General features: G+C 47.2%; 1 protein-coding gene across 5 annotated transcripts in view; it reads left to right on the forward strand.

Annotated features, from left to right (window-relative positions):
• Window positions 1-1,478: 1,478 nt before the first annotated feature.
• Window positions 1,479-15,717, forward strand: part of Slc44a5 (solute carrier family 44 member 5) — a 316,279-nt gene continuing 302,040 nt past the window's right edge. For 2 of the 5 annotated variants that reach the window (XM_052730288.1, XM_052730286.1), the window contains exon 1: window positions 1,479-2,944. Coding sequence is in view for 3 of the 5 variants with exons in the window: in XM_052730286.1 (XP_052586246.1) it covers window positions 2,911-2,944 (34 nt within the window). In the remaining 2 variants the exon portion in view is untranslated. The remainder of the gene's footprint in view (window positions 2,945-15,717) is intronic. The other 3 variants (XM_052730290.1, XM_052730289.1, XM_052730287.1) reach the window with 3 other exon arrangements.

The raw sequence follows: 15,717 nt of genomic DNA on the forward strand, positions 1-15,717 counted from the left end.
GAGACCCTGTCTCCTAAGTAAAAAAGCCAAAACAAAACTATAAAACAAAATCAGTCAACCAACCAGAACACATGGGACTGAGGTGCAGCTCCAAACCAGAACCTGTACACGACATGTCTGAGGGCCTGAGTAGATGATAGAATCAAACAGAGCTAACAACCATTGCTTACTGTTCGTGTTTTTAAAAATGTTTATTTTTTGAGAATTTCATGTGAGTACTGACTTTGCATCATTTCACCCTCCTCCATCTAGCTTCTGTCAAGTCCCTCCCCCCAAACTCATGGCCTCTTACTTTGTTACTGTTAAATACTCACACCTATTATAAATCCATAAAGATAACCTTTTGAGTTAGTGTTGCTCATGTGTGTTTAGGCTGACCTAAGAAGCCATTAATCACCTGTAGCTCTTTACCTGGGGGTGGGGCTTTGTGAGTTTCCCCATTCCCCGTTGCCATGTCCATTGGTGTAAACAACCATATTGTTGAGATTGGTGCAGCTTTCCTGTCATAGATAGAAGACACAATATTACAGTCCTGGTCCTCTGCCTCTTGCGATCTTTCTATCCCCCTCTTCCACGATGTTCTCTGAGTCTTGGGTGTAAGGGCTGTGCTGTAGATGTATCTGTTGAGGTGGACACTACAGGGTCAGTTGTTCTTAGCGGTCTGGCCATTTGTGGCTTTCTGTCAGTCTCCTCCTGCTGCACAAAGAAGCTTCTTGATGAGAGGGAGAGTTCTACATATTAGGCAAAGCCACAGACCTGGAGGCAGGCCTTTAGCATGCAGGTGGCACCGAGGCCTTGCGTTTTATTTCTGGTGCACACCTTTGTGAGAATCTGTCTGTGTGTAAGTCAGGGTTCTCTAAAGAAACCAAACTGAAGATAGGACTATTTGCTAGATATGGGGCTCAGTAGATTGGCTGACAGGATGCAGTCCAGATAGCCCGCCATGGCTGTCTCATACCAGAGGGCCCAGGAATCTGGCAGTTCCTCAGGTCACCAGGCTGGATGCTCAGGAGTTCCAATCTGGCACTTGAAGGGCCAAGGGTTCCTGGAGAACCTGGTCTTGGTCTGTGCTGGAATCCTGAAGTTGGTTCTAATATGGGTCTCAGCAACAGACTGAGTGGACTTGCCAGTGAGGGTGAGGCCAAGCAGGCAACAAGCAAAGCTTCCTTCTTCCATGTCATTTTTCAGGGCTGCCAGCAGAAGGTGCTGTCCAGATTTAGGACAGATCTTCCTGCTTCAAATGATCGGATTAAGAAAACCCCTCACAGGCCTGCCCAGCAGCTTGGGTTTTAGTTGATTACAGATGCAGTCAAACTGACAACCAAGATTAATTAGCAACCACAGTCTGTTATTAGTTTTTGTTTTCTCTTTTGACAGGGTCTCCTATGAAGTTCTGGCTGGCCCTGCCTCTGCCTTTCAAGTGCTGGGATTACAGATCTGAGTCACCATGCTTGGTTTAAATATCTCAGAGAAACTTTGACATGACATTTGACAGGACCAAAAAACAAAACCAGAAGAATTAAAAGACTCACCCAACCTCTCAGACCTGTGACATCACAAGGCCAGAACTTATCACTGGTTTTTGACTCTGGTGTCCTTTCTTTATGCCACACTAGAGCTGGGATGACCTTTGGCTATGGATATTGAACTGTAATCACTGGATATATAGAAAGTCAGATTGTGTTGTGAGCTGTACTCAGGAGCATGGAAAGAAAAATGTGAGTTGGAAATGCGTTTGCAGGTGTTAAACCACCACCTCTGCAGTGTAGATCTGAACTTACAGCCATCCTCCTGCCTCTGCCTCCCGAGTGCTTGGATCTAACTCAGACATCTGCTGCTAGGCCAGCTTTACCATTCTTTAAAACCCTGGCTCCTTTATGTTTCCAGATCAGCCCTAAACTAGCTTTTTGTGTTGTCTGGGGGCAGTAGCAGGATACCCGCTTGTCCCTCATCAGCACTTTTGAGCAGCACTCAAAAGGCGGACAGCTCCAGAAGCAGGAAACTGTCAAGGGGTGCTTCAAACCGGAGGGGGAAAGAACGGGCCCCAGGGTCGAAGTTTCTATACATAGTCAAGAAATCGCCGCAGCGCTCCAACACCCATAGGTGAACTGTCTTAGCTTTTTCCTGGCAGCCCCAGAGAGCCACGCTGAGCCCTCAAACTGAAGAGCTGTGCCTGAGCAAGGTCACCTGTCCGGGTCTGGTGACAGGTTATTTGTGGGCGTTCACTTCTCTCTCTCCGCGGGTCCTTCAGCCTCCCAGCCCTTCCTACTGGAGGGCTAGAAGCAGCTGAGACCTGGGCCCATCGTCCAGGTGCTAGTTGGGCTGGCCATCCCGCAGGAGTACCTCGCAGGTTGCTTTTAGGTGATGGACAGATCCTGTCTCAGTTGGCTGAGGACCAGGGTGCCCTTGGGAGGCAGGAATTCCCGGCTGGGGCTTGCTTCACTGGCTTCCTCCTATCCCGCAGAATGGAATGTCTCTGCTGTCCCCAGACCCAACCGACTGTTGCTTGTCAAGGGTGCCTTTCCGGGGCTAGCGGCGCCCACGGGACAGAGGGCTCGGCGTGTGGGGAGGAGGGCGCGTGGGGAGGGCAGGCGCGCAATCGAGGGAGGTGGGCGCTGGGCTGGCGCTCCGAGGACCCCGCACTGCGCCCTCCAGCAGAGGCGCCGCACAGCAGAGTGGGCCACCGCGGCCACCGCAACGCGTGCGGGGGGCTGGCAGCGGGCAGCGGAGGGGCGGCTGCGCCCGCGCAGCAGAGCCGAGCGGAGCCGAGCGCGCAGCCTGGCCGCCGCCGCCTGGCACATGCCATCGCCGCCACAAAGGGCTCCCTGAACCCAGGCGGCCCGAGCTCCGGGGGCTGCGCCTCGCGGGAGGCTCTGCGCTGCGGGCCGGGGGGAAGGGACCAGGCTGAGGATGGCCCGGAAGAGAAAGCCCCCCAGCATCCAGGGTGAGTCCCTTTCGTCCCCACGTCCACATCCATCTCTTTGGCCCGCAGGATCGCAGCTGAGCTCAGCCAAGTGGCAGGTGGCAGCGGACAAGAGTTTGCCTTCTGCGGAGGTGGGGTGGGGAGGGGCGCCTCTGCACGGCGTTGTTTACCTTCGGTTTGGGGACTCTCGGGGAGGAGTTTGTCGCTGGTTTGGAATCTGGGGACACCTGGAGACTCTCGTTACCACACTACTTCCCTGTACCGTGGCTTGGGTAATGGGTTTCTGTTGCTTCTTGCCTGGCCCCCCAGGGCAGTGTCTGGAGGGGGAGAAGCGACTTCTCTTGGTTGCTGGGGTCAGTCTCTCTCTCCATCTCCAGCCCCCAACCTCCATCTCTACCTTCATCTGTCTCTTTTCCCTTCTCTCCTTCATCCCAGGGTGACAAGTTCTACATTCATTTTCTCAACCTTCCCATTCTTGGGAGGAGACGGTTTTCTGGCTCTCTCTCTTCCAACTCCACCCTGTTGTCAAGGGGCTTTGCTACTAGCCGGGTCCTTGCGGGCTGCTGTCCAGGAGGGCAGGGACTCCAGCGGGTCATCCCCCTGTTGCTCCTTTGGAAACAGGCTTCCAAAAACTTGGAAAGTTGAGGGGTGGAAAGGATGGCGGGAGGTAGTGGGAAGAGATTGTTGCTGGGGTAACTAGAGGCACCTCTGCTCCCCCTGGGCGGAACCGGGGGAAGCTGCCTCCTGCGTGGCGTCCGCCCATCAGCCTTGGGGAACAGGTGCGCTTATCGCGGACTCAGCAGCGAGGTAGTGATCGCTTGCTGGCGGCGGCCAGCCCCTACTGCGGACAGAGGGAAGGCCGTGGCGGGGCACCCAGCAGCGTGAGGAGGGCTGCCTACCCAGACAGGAACCGAGGGTGGTGGCCGGGAAGAAGTGGCGGTGTTTGAAGTTGGAGTTCAACCCAGTGGACTCCACAGCCTGTGAGACAGAGACACCTTATGCTTTGGGTTGTACAAAAGAGGGCTGCTCCTGAGATGAGATCTGGGGCTAGGACGGCATAGATTCATCGGCCCACAGCAGAGCAAGGGCCTTTGGCTTGCTTCTTGCTTCCTTTCCCCTAAGCCTTGCTGCCGGAAGTTTAGCTCCTCTCCAAGGCATCACTAGGGGGTCACAACTTTACTTAGGTGCTCTGTCTGGATGTCTGGATTGTGAAGATTCCAATGATTTACTGGAAAGGGTTAAAAATCGTGATCCTAGATTCTCCTTAGACATCACCACAAAACACTGTGGGTATTTAGTTGTTGAAACTACCACCTACCGACAACAACTGTCTTTGAATGACTTTCCTTAAAAACACTATGACTCCTGGACAGTAGGAGAGGCCTTAGATCCCACACCCCATCATTGCTTAGCCCGAGTCTATAGAGGCCAGTGGTAAGGAAGGAGAGAATTTATCCATGCAAGACACTTTTTTCTCCTTGCCACAGAGCAAAGAATTTGTCTAACCTCAGATTGACAGGGTGCACGCGCCACACTTTATGAAACCATATGGCACCACGGAACCAAGCAGAAGGATGAGTTTCAGCACCGCTGATGTTGCTCTCCCTGGCAAGAAGGCATTTCCTACCCACCCCAGACCTTGCAGACTGCAAATGGGCCGTGAAAGTGTAGATTCTCACGTTACAGTAGTGCTAGCTGAGGAAAGTCTTACACTCGGAATGAATCTTCTTAGCCAAGGCTCAGGAAGGTACAAATGAAGCCAAACCAATGACAGGGAGCTAACGGTAGAGATGTGTGGAAAGACACAGCCCCCTCTCCACCCCTCCCTTTTCCTCTCCCTACCCCTTTATCCACCCCTTCTCCTCTCCTCCTTTCTCCCCTCTCCTCCCCCTCCCCCTCTCCTCCCCCTCCCCCTCTCCTTCCCCTCCCCCTCTCCTTCCCCTCCCCCTCTCCTCCCCCTCCCCCTCTCCTTCCCCTCCCCCTCCCCTTCCCCTTCACTCCTCCCCCTTCTCCTTTACTCCTTCCTCCCCCTCCCCCTCCCCCTCTCTTCCTCCCTCCCTTTTGTCTGTCAAGAAGCAATAGCCCTTTCTAGAGTAAATCTGGTTGACAATGAAATGATTGAAGAACAGGATTTTGTCACTTACATGTTAACAGAAGCACAAATAATCAAACTTCCCAAGACACATGGACCCAAGAAATTTCAGCACAGTTTTTTAAAGACACGGTTTCCTCACGTAACTCTTATAAAGGGAAGGGTTGGCTCACGCTCTCTTGACTCCTGTTTCTCCCACTAATGCTGAACTTCTTTTCTTTTTAAAATTCAGGTCATTTGCTATTTCTTAGAACAAAAGACGCATTAAAAGTCCTTTGCATTTCTTGTCAGCAGACTTAGTTTGGCATGTTATACACAGACAGACTCAAACCTAGAATGTCATCCAAGTACTTTCGTCAAAGTTATATCTGTCTGTCTATCCATCTACCTTTCTGCTTTCTGAGACAAAGTCTTACTGTAGTTCATGCTGGCTTGGAACTTACTGTATAGCCAGTCTAGCCGTGAACTCATAGCAATCTTCCTGTCTCAGCCTTCCAGCTATTGAGACAACAGGCATGAGCCATGCCAGGCTTCAGTTTTGGCTTTCAAGGGAAGACTTGAACAAAAGCCCATGGCTGCAGGCTTGCCGAGCTGATGTTAGACCAACCACATTATTCACCTGGTAGAAATGGAAACTTCTAAACTTTGGTGGGGGGGGGGGGCAGGCCACTGGGGTGTGCTTTCTTGGATAATAACTATACCTCAGCAGTAACTATCCCACTGCTGTGCTGACGCCCTCTGCAGGAGCTGTCCCTCTGCTTACTGCTCTGCCTGAGGGGGAAAGCCATGCTGGAGCTTGTGATGGGTACTCACTGGGTTCTGGAGCAATAGAGACGCCCCATCTTCATGACTTCGAAACAGGGCAGAGGGAAATTCACATGGACAGAAGAGTCAGGCCATCAGCAGTCTCTCCCAGGAGAACACTGCACTCATTTTTAATCTCTCATCCAAAGAACAGCCTTTCAAAAAGGCAAATGGAATTTTCAATGAATCCAGGATCGATGTCTTATAAACACAAGGCAGTTGAATTGGCTATGGTGATGTTAACCCTTTTCCACTGTAAGATCAATCAAGACCTCCGTGTGCTTTGAACTCTGAATTGAGCACTTGGTTCCAAGTTGATGGCACCATTTAAGGAGCTTACGGAGCATTTAGGAGGTACAGCCTTGCTAGAGAAAGTAATTCACTGGGGGGCAGGCTTTGAGAGTTTACCGCCTCTCCTCAGCCTCTCCTCACTTCTAGTTTGTACTCTCTGCTTCTTGCTTGCTGTTGAAGGTGTGGTGTCTCGGCTTCCCATGATGTCTGCTGCCCTGCCTCCGCCTAAGCCCAGATAAACTCATTCTTCCTTAAGCTGCCTTTGGTCAGGCATCTTATCACAGCAACAAGAAGAAAGTAAGACGCTTCTTTCTGAGTCACTGAGGTTCAAAGCTCGGGTCAAAGCTTGGGGTTATGTTTATCCGCTCATATGGACTGAGCACTGACTGTGTGCCAGGGTTTGTGAAAACCATTGGGGATACAGCCATGACCATGGTAAGCCTTAAGAGTCCGAGAGGGGGTCCTGGAAGGGGCAGGTAATATGTGAATCAGAAAACTTCATACAGTGATGGATACCACCACGAAGAAATTAAGCAAGGCAGTGTACTTTAAAGTGACTGTGAGGTCACTTTTGGTTGTTGGGAGACAATACTTACATTGGGAAGGGAGTGATGCAGAGCGATTTGTATGCTAAGAACTGGAACACAGCCCCGTGTACTCTCAGGAAGGAATGGAGCAGTAGCTCAACAGGTTCAAGGACAGATGGGAGGCCAGTGTGCCTGGAGGAAGCGTGTGAGGTAGAGACATGTGGAGAGAGCCCAGATCTTTTTTATTATAAAGAAGAACAAGATTTTAAGTGAAGTGAGAAGCCATTGGCTGTTCACTTGATGTTTCCATCTACATTACAGTTCTAAAGATGCTAGGAAGCCAAGTGTGGTGTTGCAGGCCTGTAGTCCCAGCACTGGGAGGCTGGGAGGGATGTTATGGTGTCAGAGGGTATGCCCCATGTTTCCAGGTCCTTAGCTCTAATTCAAGGAAGCGAAATAAAGGCACACACAGATTACAATGCAGTAAGGAAACTTAATTCAAAAGCAGGGTGATTACAGAATGAAAAACATTGTCAAGAGTGACAGTGGGCACGTGAGTGACAGTACTCAAGGACTCCAGGTCTTAGGAGGAAGGAGGTGTTGTTGCTAAGAAACACACCATGCACAGTTCTTTAGTTTGATTGACAGATTCAACTTATACAACCTTCTCCATACTGCACATGTTCCTTTCCATAGAGCATCTGGTTTTAATCATATATAAGCCTGGTTATACAGAGGTGTAAGATTGTAGCTAAAGTTTTCCTGCCTGGCCCACAGTCAGGACAAATCTCTCTCACCCGCCAGTCCCAAGCCACTCAAACCCGATCAAGTAAACACAGAGACTTATATTGGTTACAAACTGTATGGCCGTGGCAGGCTTCTTGCTAACTGTTCTTACAGCTTAAATTAATCCATTTCCATTAATCTATACCTTGCCACATGGCTCATGGCTTACCGGCATCTTTACATGCTGTTTGTCATCATGGCGACTGGCAGTGTCTCTCTGACTCAGCCTTCCACTTCCCAGCTCTATTCTCCTCCTTGTCCCGCCTATACTTCCTGCCTGGCCACAGGCCAATCAGTGATTTATTTATTGACCAATCAGCAACACATTTGACATACAGACCATCCCACAGCACCTCCCCTTTTCTTTTCTTAAAAAGGAAGGTTTTAACCTTTACACATCTCCAAAGTCAGCTTGGTATATTTGGGAATTTGGGCGTAGCTTCTCTTACTACTTCCTGCTGGAGGGGGGCGCTGTATCTTCTGGGGAAACAAAGAAAATTTTAGGATCATGGAGTAGTCCGTGAGGCTGTATCATCTGAGCCAGTTGCCTTGAAACGGTTCTGGATGTTGGATCATCTGGGCCATGGTGTCATCGGAGACCTTTCAGGTGGTCTTGGCTGGTCAAACCTGATGTATCTTAATCTGGAACAAATCCATAGCCTCTGGCTTTCTGTGAGAACAAAAGCAGAATCTCCTTTCCAAAGCAACATATCCTTATATCCAAATTTTGAAGTCAAGGTACCTTTAAAATATACATTTTGGCATAACTCAACAGCTTTTACAATCAAATGTTTTTTTGCAGTTAAAAATCCCAAAGACAACACAATCCAGATTCTCTGTGTAATATTCATCTTCACGTGGCTTATTTTTTATATTAATTTTACTGTCTCTTTAAAGACTTTATTTTTTAAAACTATGTATTTGTTTCTATACTGTATATATCACCTTTTTTTGTCTCTTTTAAGCCTACGTATATTTTACACACATTGTAAACTATTACATCTAAATCTGTCTTATTGTGAATCTGTTGCTTTAAGCTGAAGCAGCTGTGGCTGCTGGCTCCGCCCACCTCAGCTTCCCAACATGGCGGCGGTATGCTTACCGCCAGCTCTGGGAGCCATCATGGGTCTATGCTTTTATCCAAGCAGCATGTAGCCCAGAAACCTCTTTTTTTGTTTTGTACTAGCAAAGGCTAAATCCAACATGCAGCTTAATGTGCCACTTGCAGAGGCCTCGTTCCCACCATATGGTGGCAGGTCCAGCGCACAGGCTAGGAACCCGCCAGTAGCTCAAACCGGCAGCTGCCGCTCATTTGAGAGAGACAATTAGGAACTGTTTTTAGCTCCGTTTTAGAATCCTTTTTCTCAGTTTTTAGGTGGAAACTCTTGCCCCACGTTGGGCGCCAGATATTGATGAAATTATTAAGGCTACTCCACGTAGTTAAAAGGAGATTTATTTAATGGCGTAACTTACAAATTAAGGAATAGGTAGGTCAGGGAGTCTGGGGAAGGTGTATCACAGTCCAGCGGTGTTCTCTGGAGCTCTGCTCAGTCCACCTCTCCAGTCCAGGGTCCCGCAACAGAGAGAGCGCCCGCCGATCCAGCTCTCGGGTCCCCAGGCACCTCCCTTGGCCCCGCCTTGTAGGCGTGACATTGCCGAAGTCTCAATGGGGGTTGGAACTTCCAGATCAAAGCTGGAATGGCTACCCACTACATAAGATGGTAAACGGGGAATTCTCACAGAAGTTCACTTAGAGGGTATGATTTTCCTTATTGTTCATCCAGGCTGGGTGAGCCCCGCCTCCATGATAACTGGAGTGTGACTGAATGAAAGCTACCCACATTTGACAGTGATTAAAGAGGAGAAACAGCCCATTGGTTGGAGACAGGTGTCATGTAGCTCAGTTGCGTGGGTGCTAGGCTGTAACAGGCTGATGTGCACAGTGCTTGGAGAGGGGTATGTGTATATGCACAGCACATGGAGGTGAGAGTTCTAGGCTGACAACTGCCCAAACCCAGTAGAGCTCAGGTCTTTTGTTTGTTTGTTTGTTTGTCTGTTTTTTGTTTTTCAAGACAGGGTTTCTCTGTGTTGCCCAGGCTGTCCTGGAACTAGCTCTGTATACCGACCAGGTTGACCTTGAACTCACAGAGATCCACCTGCCTCTGCCTCCTGAGTGCTTGGATTAAAGGTATCACCACCACCTGGCAAGTTCAGGTTCTTAAACCATTCCCTAACCCTAACTCTGCCTCAGGAGGATTGCAATTAGTCGGAGGCCAGACTGATCCACAATGTGGGTTCCAGAATAACTTAGACTACAGAGTGAGACTGTAGATGATTTTCTAAAGGTCTTATTAATAAAAACAAACCTGGGAGCCAGGTATTGGGGTGAATGCTGAAAGATCAGAGAAACAGAACAAGCCACAGCTAACCTCACCTCGCCAATTCCTCAGCTGATCCTGTTTCCTCAGACTGGAAGCCTCTGTGTCCTCATCCGAATGAGTCTCAGCTGAACTGCTGCTAAAAGCCTAAAAGCTTAACAAGATTCTAGTTCCTGGTCCTCATACCTTATATACCTTTCTGCTTCTTGCCATCACTTCCTGGGATTAAAGGCATGAGTCACCATGCCTGGCTGTTTCCAGTGTGACTTTAAACTCAGAGATCCAAATGGATCTCTGCCTCCAGAATGCTAGGATTAAAGGTGTGTGTGCCACCATTTTCTGGCCTCTATGTCTATCTAGTGGCTGTTCTGTTCTCTGACCCCAGATAAGTTTATTAGGGTGCACAATATATTGGGGAATACAATATCACCACATGAAACCTTCTCTAAAATAAAAAGGAAAGGAAAAGAAAGGAAGGAAGTTTGATTCCAGGGAGGTGGGTAAGTTCCCCAACATCACCTCCCTAGGCAGAGTCTTGAAAGACCTCACTTTGACCTCCTGCCTTTTCTTCTTCTTGTACAGAGGACTGAACCCGTGGTTTCATACACACCAAGCAGGTGTTCTATACTACTGAGCAGTGTGCCCAGGCCGCTTTGTTTGGTTTTGGTGTATTGAGACTGGGTCTGCCTACATAGGCCAGGCTGACCTTTAGTTTACTATAGAGCTCGGTCTTGAGCGGCAGTCTTCCCGCTTCCGCTTCCCAAATGCTGAGATTATATGTGTACTCACAGACTCCTCCTCCTCCTTCTTCTGTTTTTTTTTTTTTTTTTTTTTTTTTGGTGGGGGTGGGTTGGTTTTCTCAAGACTATCCTAGAACTCACCATGTAGACCAGGCTGGGCTTGAGCTCATAGAGAGCCATCTGCTTCTGCCTCCTAAGTACTGGAATTAAAGGCATGCTCCACTACACCTGGCTCAGACCTCACTTTTCTAAGAGTTTAGTTATACTTACTACTCCCTTTTAGAATGCACCAAAAATAGCTACAGTATTTGTGGTTGAAATATGGTGTCTCATTCTATAGAGAACAAGGACCAAGTCAACAGTTTACTACTTTTAATTTTTTAAAAGTGGGGTGTGCGTGTGCATGTGTGTGTGTGCGTGTGCGTGTGCGTGTGTGTGTGTGTGTGTGTGTGTTGTGTGTTGCATGTACGTGCACTCGCATGCGTGTGTGCGCCTGCCATGGCACATGTGGAGGTCAGAAGACAACTTATGGAAGTTGGTTTTTCCTTTCACCATATGGGCCACAGACATATAACTTAGCAACACAGACTTGGGCTGAGAGGCCTTTACTAGCCGAGCCGTCCAGCAGGTCCCAAGGTAACATTTCAATGGAGAGGATATGATTAGATTAGGCTGGCCTCCTGAGGGCAGCTCTCAAACTAAGTTAGTCTCAGGAAACTGTCACGGGAGGAAGGGTTCTGAAGGAGGGTCTGGAATGTGACTGCGCAGTAGTGGAATTCGGAAGGCAGCCTATGTCTCCCAGGCAACGAAAGAAGCCCAAGAAAGGGGAGAAATGTTGGGAGAGAGGGCATGGAAAGCCGCTTAGACTGCAGACAATTCATGATTTTGCCAAGAGCCTTGGGAGCCTGGTATGAGCACGCTGCAAAAGAAATCCTGTCATTTAAGCGCGGAGGGTGGGCCAGTCAGGGTGGCCGTGCTCTTGGCTGATCATGCAGCATTGCCACATAAAAGCACATAGACTTTTAAAAGAGCAAGTGACTTGTGACTAGGTTGTACCTACAGATCACAGACCTCACATGCGAATAGCATGGAGTATGAATAACTACCATTATCATGGGGTGGGATAACTGTGGAAATGCTACAAGGGGAGAGAGGGCCATCCTGGGTGCTTCTCTCCATAGTAAGCCTTTCTGATTAGAAGATATTTAGGGATGATATAAGTAATGATTGATTATTTTAAAACCCTCACACATCTATCTACTCCTACCTTCATACTCTCTGCTTCTTTGTTAATGATTGTCAATGAAAAATAAATTTTGAAGTTCCAGAGCTTAACGCTAAGGAGATAAGTATCTCCTCCCACTTTTTCTCTGACTCAGAGTGGCTCTTTGGACACGTGTGAGGCTGATAGAATCTCAAGCATTATGTCACCAAGAGAGGAGGCTGGCCCTTAGTGACACTGTAACACAAAGCATTTGTGACATCATTTTATTTTCATAGTGGTGAGTGTCACAGTGTGTTTGCTCACAGTTGAGTTACTGAGGAACGGCACCGTGGAAGGTGAGTCAGAAGGCTGTAGATGGACAACCTTGGTCTGCAAGGGGTTTGCTTAAGTTTATCACTTGAAAGTGTGTATTCTATACAAGTCAAGGAATACAGACACACATGTGTACATGGGCCTACGTGTACACATGTAAAGTTATAGCCACACTTCACTATGTATGCATCCATGGATATACAGGTATCTGAATCCACCCGCAAGAGTTTGGATGCTGTTTTGGTGTCCATATTTAAGTCATTTAAGCATTGCAATAGCAAGTGATCACGCACCTCAGTGTTTTAAGCTTACCGGCGGTGAATGCACCCCGTGTGTTCTCCCTTATGGAGTCTGGGCTAAATGAGGACAAGTCGAAGGCAGAGCTGTACACACTGCTGCTTCAGGCTCCTGTGTCTTCTGCCATCACACGCTGTGCGTATTTGGGAGAAGAAAGCTTCTGTATTGTGAAATCTCATGAGCACTTGCTGTAGAGGCCATATGGGACGAAACTGAGGTCTCCTCTTAAGAGCCAGCACCAGTGTGCCAAGTACATGAGCGGCCCACTGTAGAAAGGGGTTCTCCACCTCTGCCAAGCTTTCTAACATCTGCGCCTCCACTAACTGCTGAATGAATTTCATAATTAACCTTGACCTGGGACCACTCAAGCTATATTTTTGGATTCTAGAATCCTAGAAATGGTAAGAGATAATAGATGATTACTTTTGTCTTAAGCCACTGAATTTTGTGTTAATTTGTTACATAATATTAGATAATGAATATACATATAGCTACAGTTTATGAATTTCTCTCTTTTGGGAGCTAGGGAGCCCTCTTTCTTCCCTGGTGTATAAATATTGGGGGAGGTATTATGTATGTGAAAGAAAATTAAGAAGGTCCTACAATGTAGTGGTATTAATGTGCTTATTTGTACCATGTTTTTAAGAGTCCCTGGCATTCATCTGCTCCTTCTGGGCTCCAAAGAAAGAAAAAAAGGAAGTCTTTAATTCACAGTCTTCATTAGCGCTCTGTTGGCTTTGAATCTTAGCTCTCTTTTCTAATTAGTGAATTTTGCTTAAATCTGAATTAAATCTGAAATCCAAGTTTCTTTTAGCAGCTGGTTTCTTCTCCTCCTTTGCTGGGGAATCTTGCTCCTGATCTTCAGTTTCTTCTAGTTTAGAAGCTTGTTTAGAAGTGCAACCAAGCTAAAATCCAGAGTAATAGAGAGAACTCACAAGGCCTACAGCCCCACACCACAGCCCTTTATAAACCAGAGTAATAGAGAGAACTCACAAGGCCTACAGCCCCACACCACAGCCCTTTATAAACCAGAGTAATAGAGAGAACTCACAAGGCCTACAGCCCCACACCACAGCCCTTTATAAACCAGAGTAATAGAGAGAACTCACAAGGCCTACAGCCTCACCACAGCCAACCTACAGATAATCACCTTACATCTCAAAACCTTCAATTCTTACCATAAAATAGACCAGGTTTGTGAAGTAATACTTATATTATAGTCTGACTTGGCCATTCCACAATATATCTATCTGTGAAAAAAATGCTATATATGTATATAGTTTATTTGTCAATTAAAAAAACCTAGAAGAACCCCCTAAAATCTGTTAATAATACCTCTCCAATCATATTTACCCACATCTTTCTACAAAAGAAGCCCTGCTGTGGGATGGTCTGTATGTCAAATGTGTTGCTAATTAGTTAATAAATAAAACACTGATTGGCCATTGGCTAGGCAGGAAGTGTAGGCGGGACAAGGAGGAGAATAAAGCTGGGAAGTGGAAGGCTGAGGCAGAGAGACACTGCCAGCTGCCATGATGAGAAACAGCAGGTGAAGATGCCGGTAAGCCACGAGCCATGTGGCAAGGTATAGATTAATGGAAATGGATTAATTTAAGCTGTAAGAACAGTTAGCAAGAAGCCTGCCACAGCCATACAGTTTGTAAGCAATATAAGTCTCTGTGTTTACTTGGTCGGGTCTGAGCGTCTGTGGGACTGGCAGGTGAGAGAGATTTGTCCTGACTGTGGGCCAGGCAGGAAAACTCTAGCAACAAAGCCCTTTCTCTCCCATCCCAGCTAGTCCTTTGATGTTTGACTAGGAAACCCAGAGAGCTGGGTATGGTGATATGTATCTATAATTCTACTATTTGGGAGGCTGATGTAGAAGAATTCTGACAGTTGAGGCCAGCCTAGGATCTCTAGTGAGTTTAAAGCTAGCCTGGGCTACATAATGACTTTTGAAAAGTAAAGAAACCAAGACAGAGGATAAAGAAAAGAAAAGGAAAGAAAAATGGCTGTCTCTTCTACCATGCTAAGATATTTGGGTCAGATATGTGTCTATTTTATTTCACTCACTCACAAAAACTAGCTGGTCTTTTCCTCTGTGCTAGGCACTATTCTAATTATACTTCAGATGTCCCAGAGAACAACACAAAGAACTTTGAGAAGTTGGCAAGCCAGACAGGGAGGACAGATCAGTAACAAGCAGACTGTGACTAACATTGAAAGGTGTGGTGAGAGCAATAGAGTACAACCAGGATCACTGCTGACGAGATGCCAGAGGGCAAGCTGGGGGTGTCAGCAGGGTGCGTAGTGTCCACACCATGGAAGGCCCTCGAGAGAAAAGCCAGGTGTGATGTTTGGCTTTCATTGTCAACTTGACACAACCTAGACTCATCTGGGGAGAGAGTCTCAATGAGGGTTGGCCTGTGGGGGATTGTCTTAATTAAGTCAACCGATGTTAGAGATTTGGCCCACTGTGGGCAGTGCCAGTCCCTAGGCAGGGGTTCTGAATGTATGAGTGACAAAAACAAGCTGAGCACAGTAAGCAAGCGAGCAGGCACACATGTGTTGTTCTTCCTCTGTTCCTGACTGTGGGTGTGCCAGGACAAGCTGCTTCAGCTCTCAACATATTTGTTCATTTCAAAAACTTGAAGGGGCCCTGGAAGTAAATGTTGTTGTACGCTGAATTGTGTTTTAGTGTTCAAGTCTAAAGCCAAAATACTATTTTTAAAACGGATGTTCCATTCATATCTTATGAAACATTTATCATGTTGCCTTTCAAAAATGTTCAAATTATCTTAAATTTAGCTGATGACTTTACATATTTTGTACATATAAGTTAAAAAGTATAAAAATATAGAATTTAAAAAAGAAGCTGCTTGCTGGGCACACATTCTTCAAGCATTCCAGTGTTGACAGCATCCTTCACTGAATCGAGCCCATTTTTCTTTACCCTTGCTGTTCCCATTCTCTTAATTCTTGTTTGCACAAGTATGCCATCACAGCCTTTCCCAAAGGCCATGGCATTGACTTTCCAGACAACACCTTCCGTGAAAGCTTTGGTGGCAAAGGAGGACCATTATGTTGTTAAAAATGCCGATAATAAATAGATGTGTCCAGGGCCATTGTGGCTGCCTGAGTATGATGGACTTGAAACCATCAAAAATTGCATTTGGAACTCAGCCCTGTCTTTAACCACCAAGAAAGTGTATATATTACTTTTTCAAACTTTCTGGAAATTTTACTGAATAACTGTCATGCTTTGCAGACACGGACTTGTTTTAGTAGTCTATAGAAACACCAGGAAGGCCAATCTGTTCTACTTCTAATCTGTTGTTCTCT

Source organism: Peromyscus californicus, unplaced genomic scaffold, assembly GCF_007827085.1.
Source record: "Peromyscus californicus insignis strain IS unplaced genomic scaffold, ASM782708v3 Scaffold_9__1_contigs__length_137607984, whole genome shotgun sequence".
Lineage (NCBI taxonomy): Eukaryota > Metazoa > Chordata > Mammalia > Rodentia > Cricetidae > Peromyscus > Peromyscus californicus.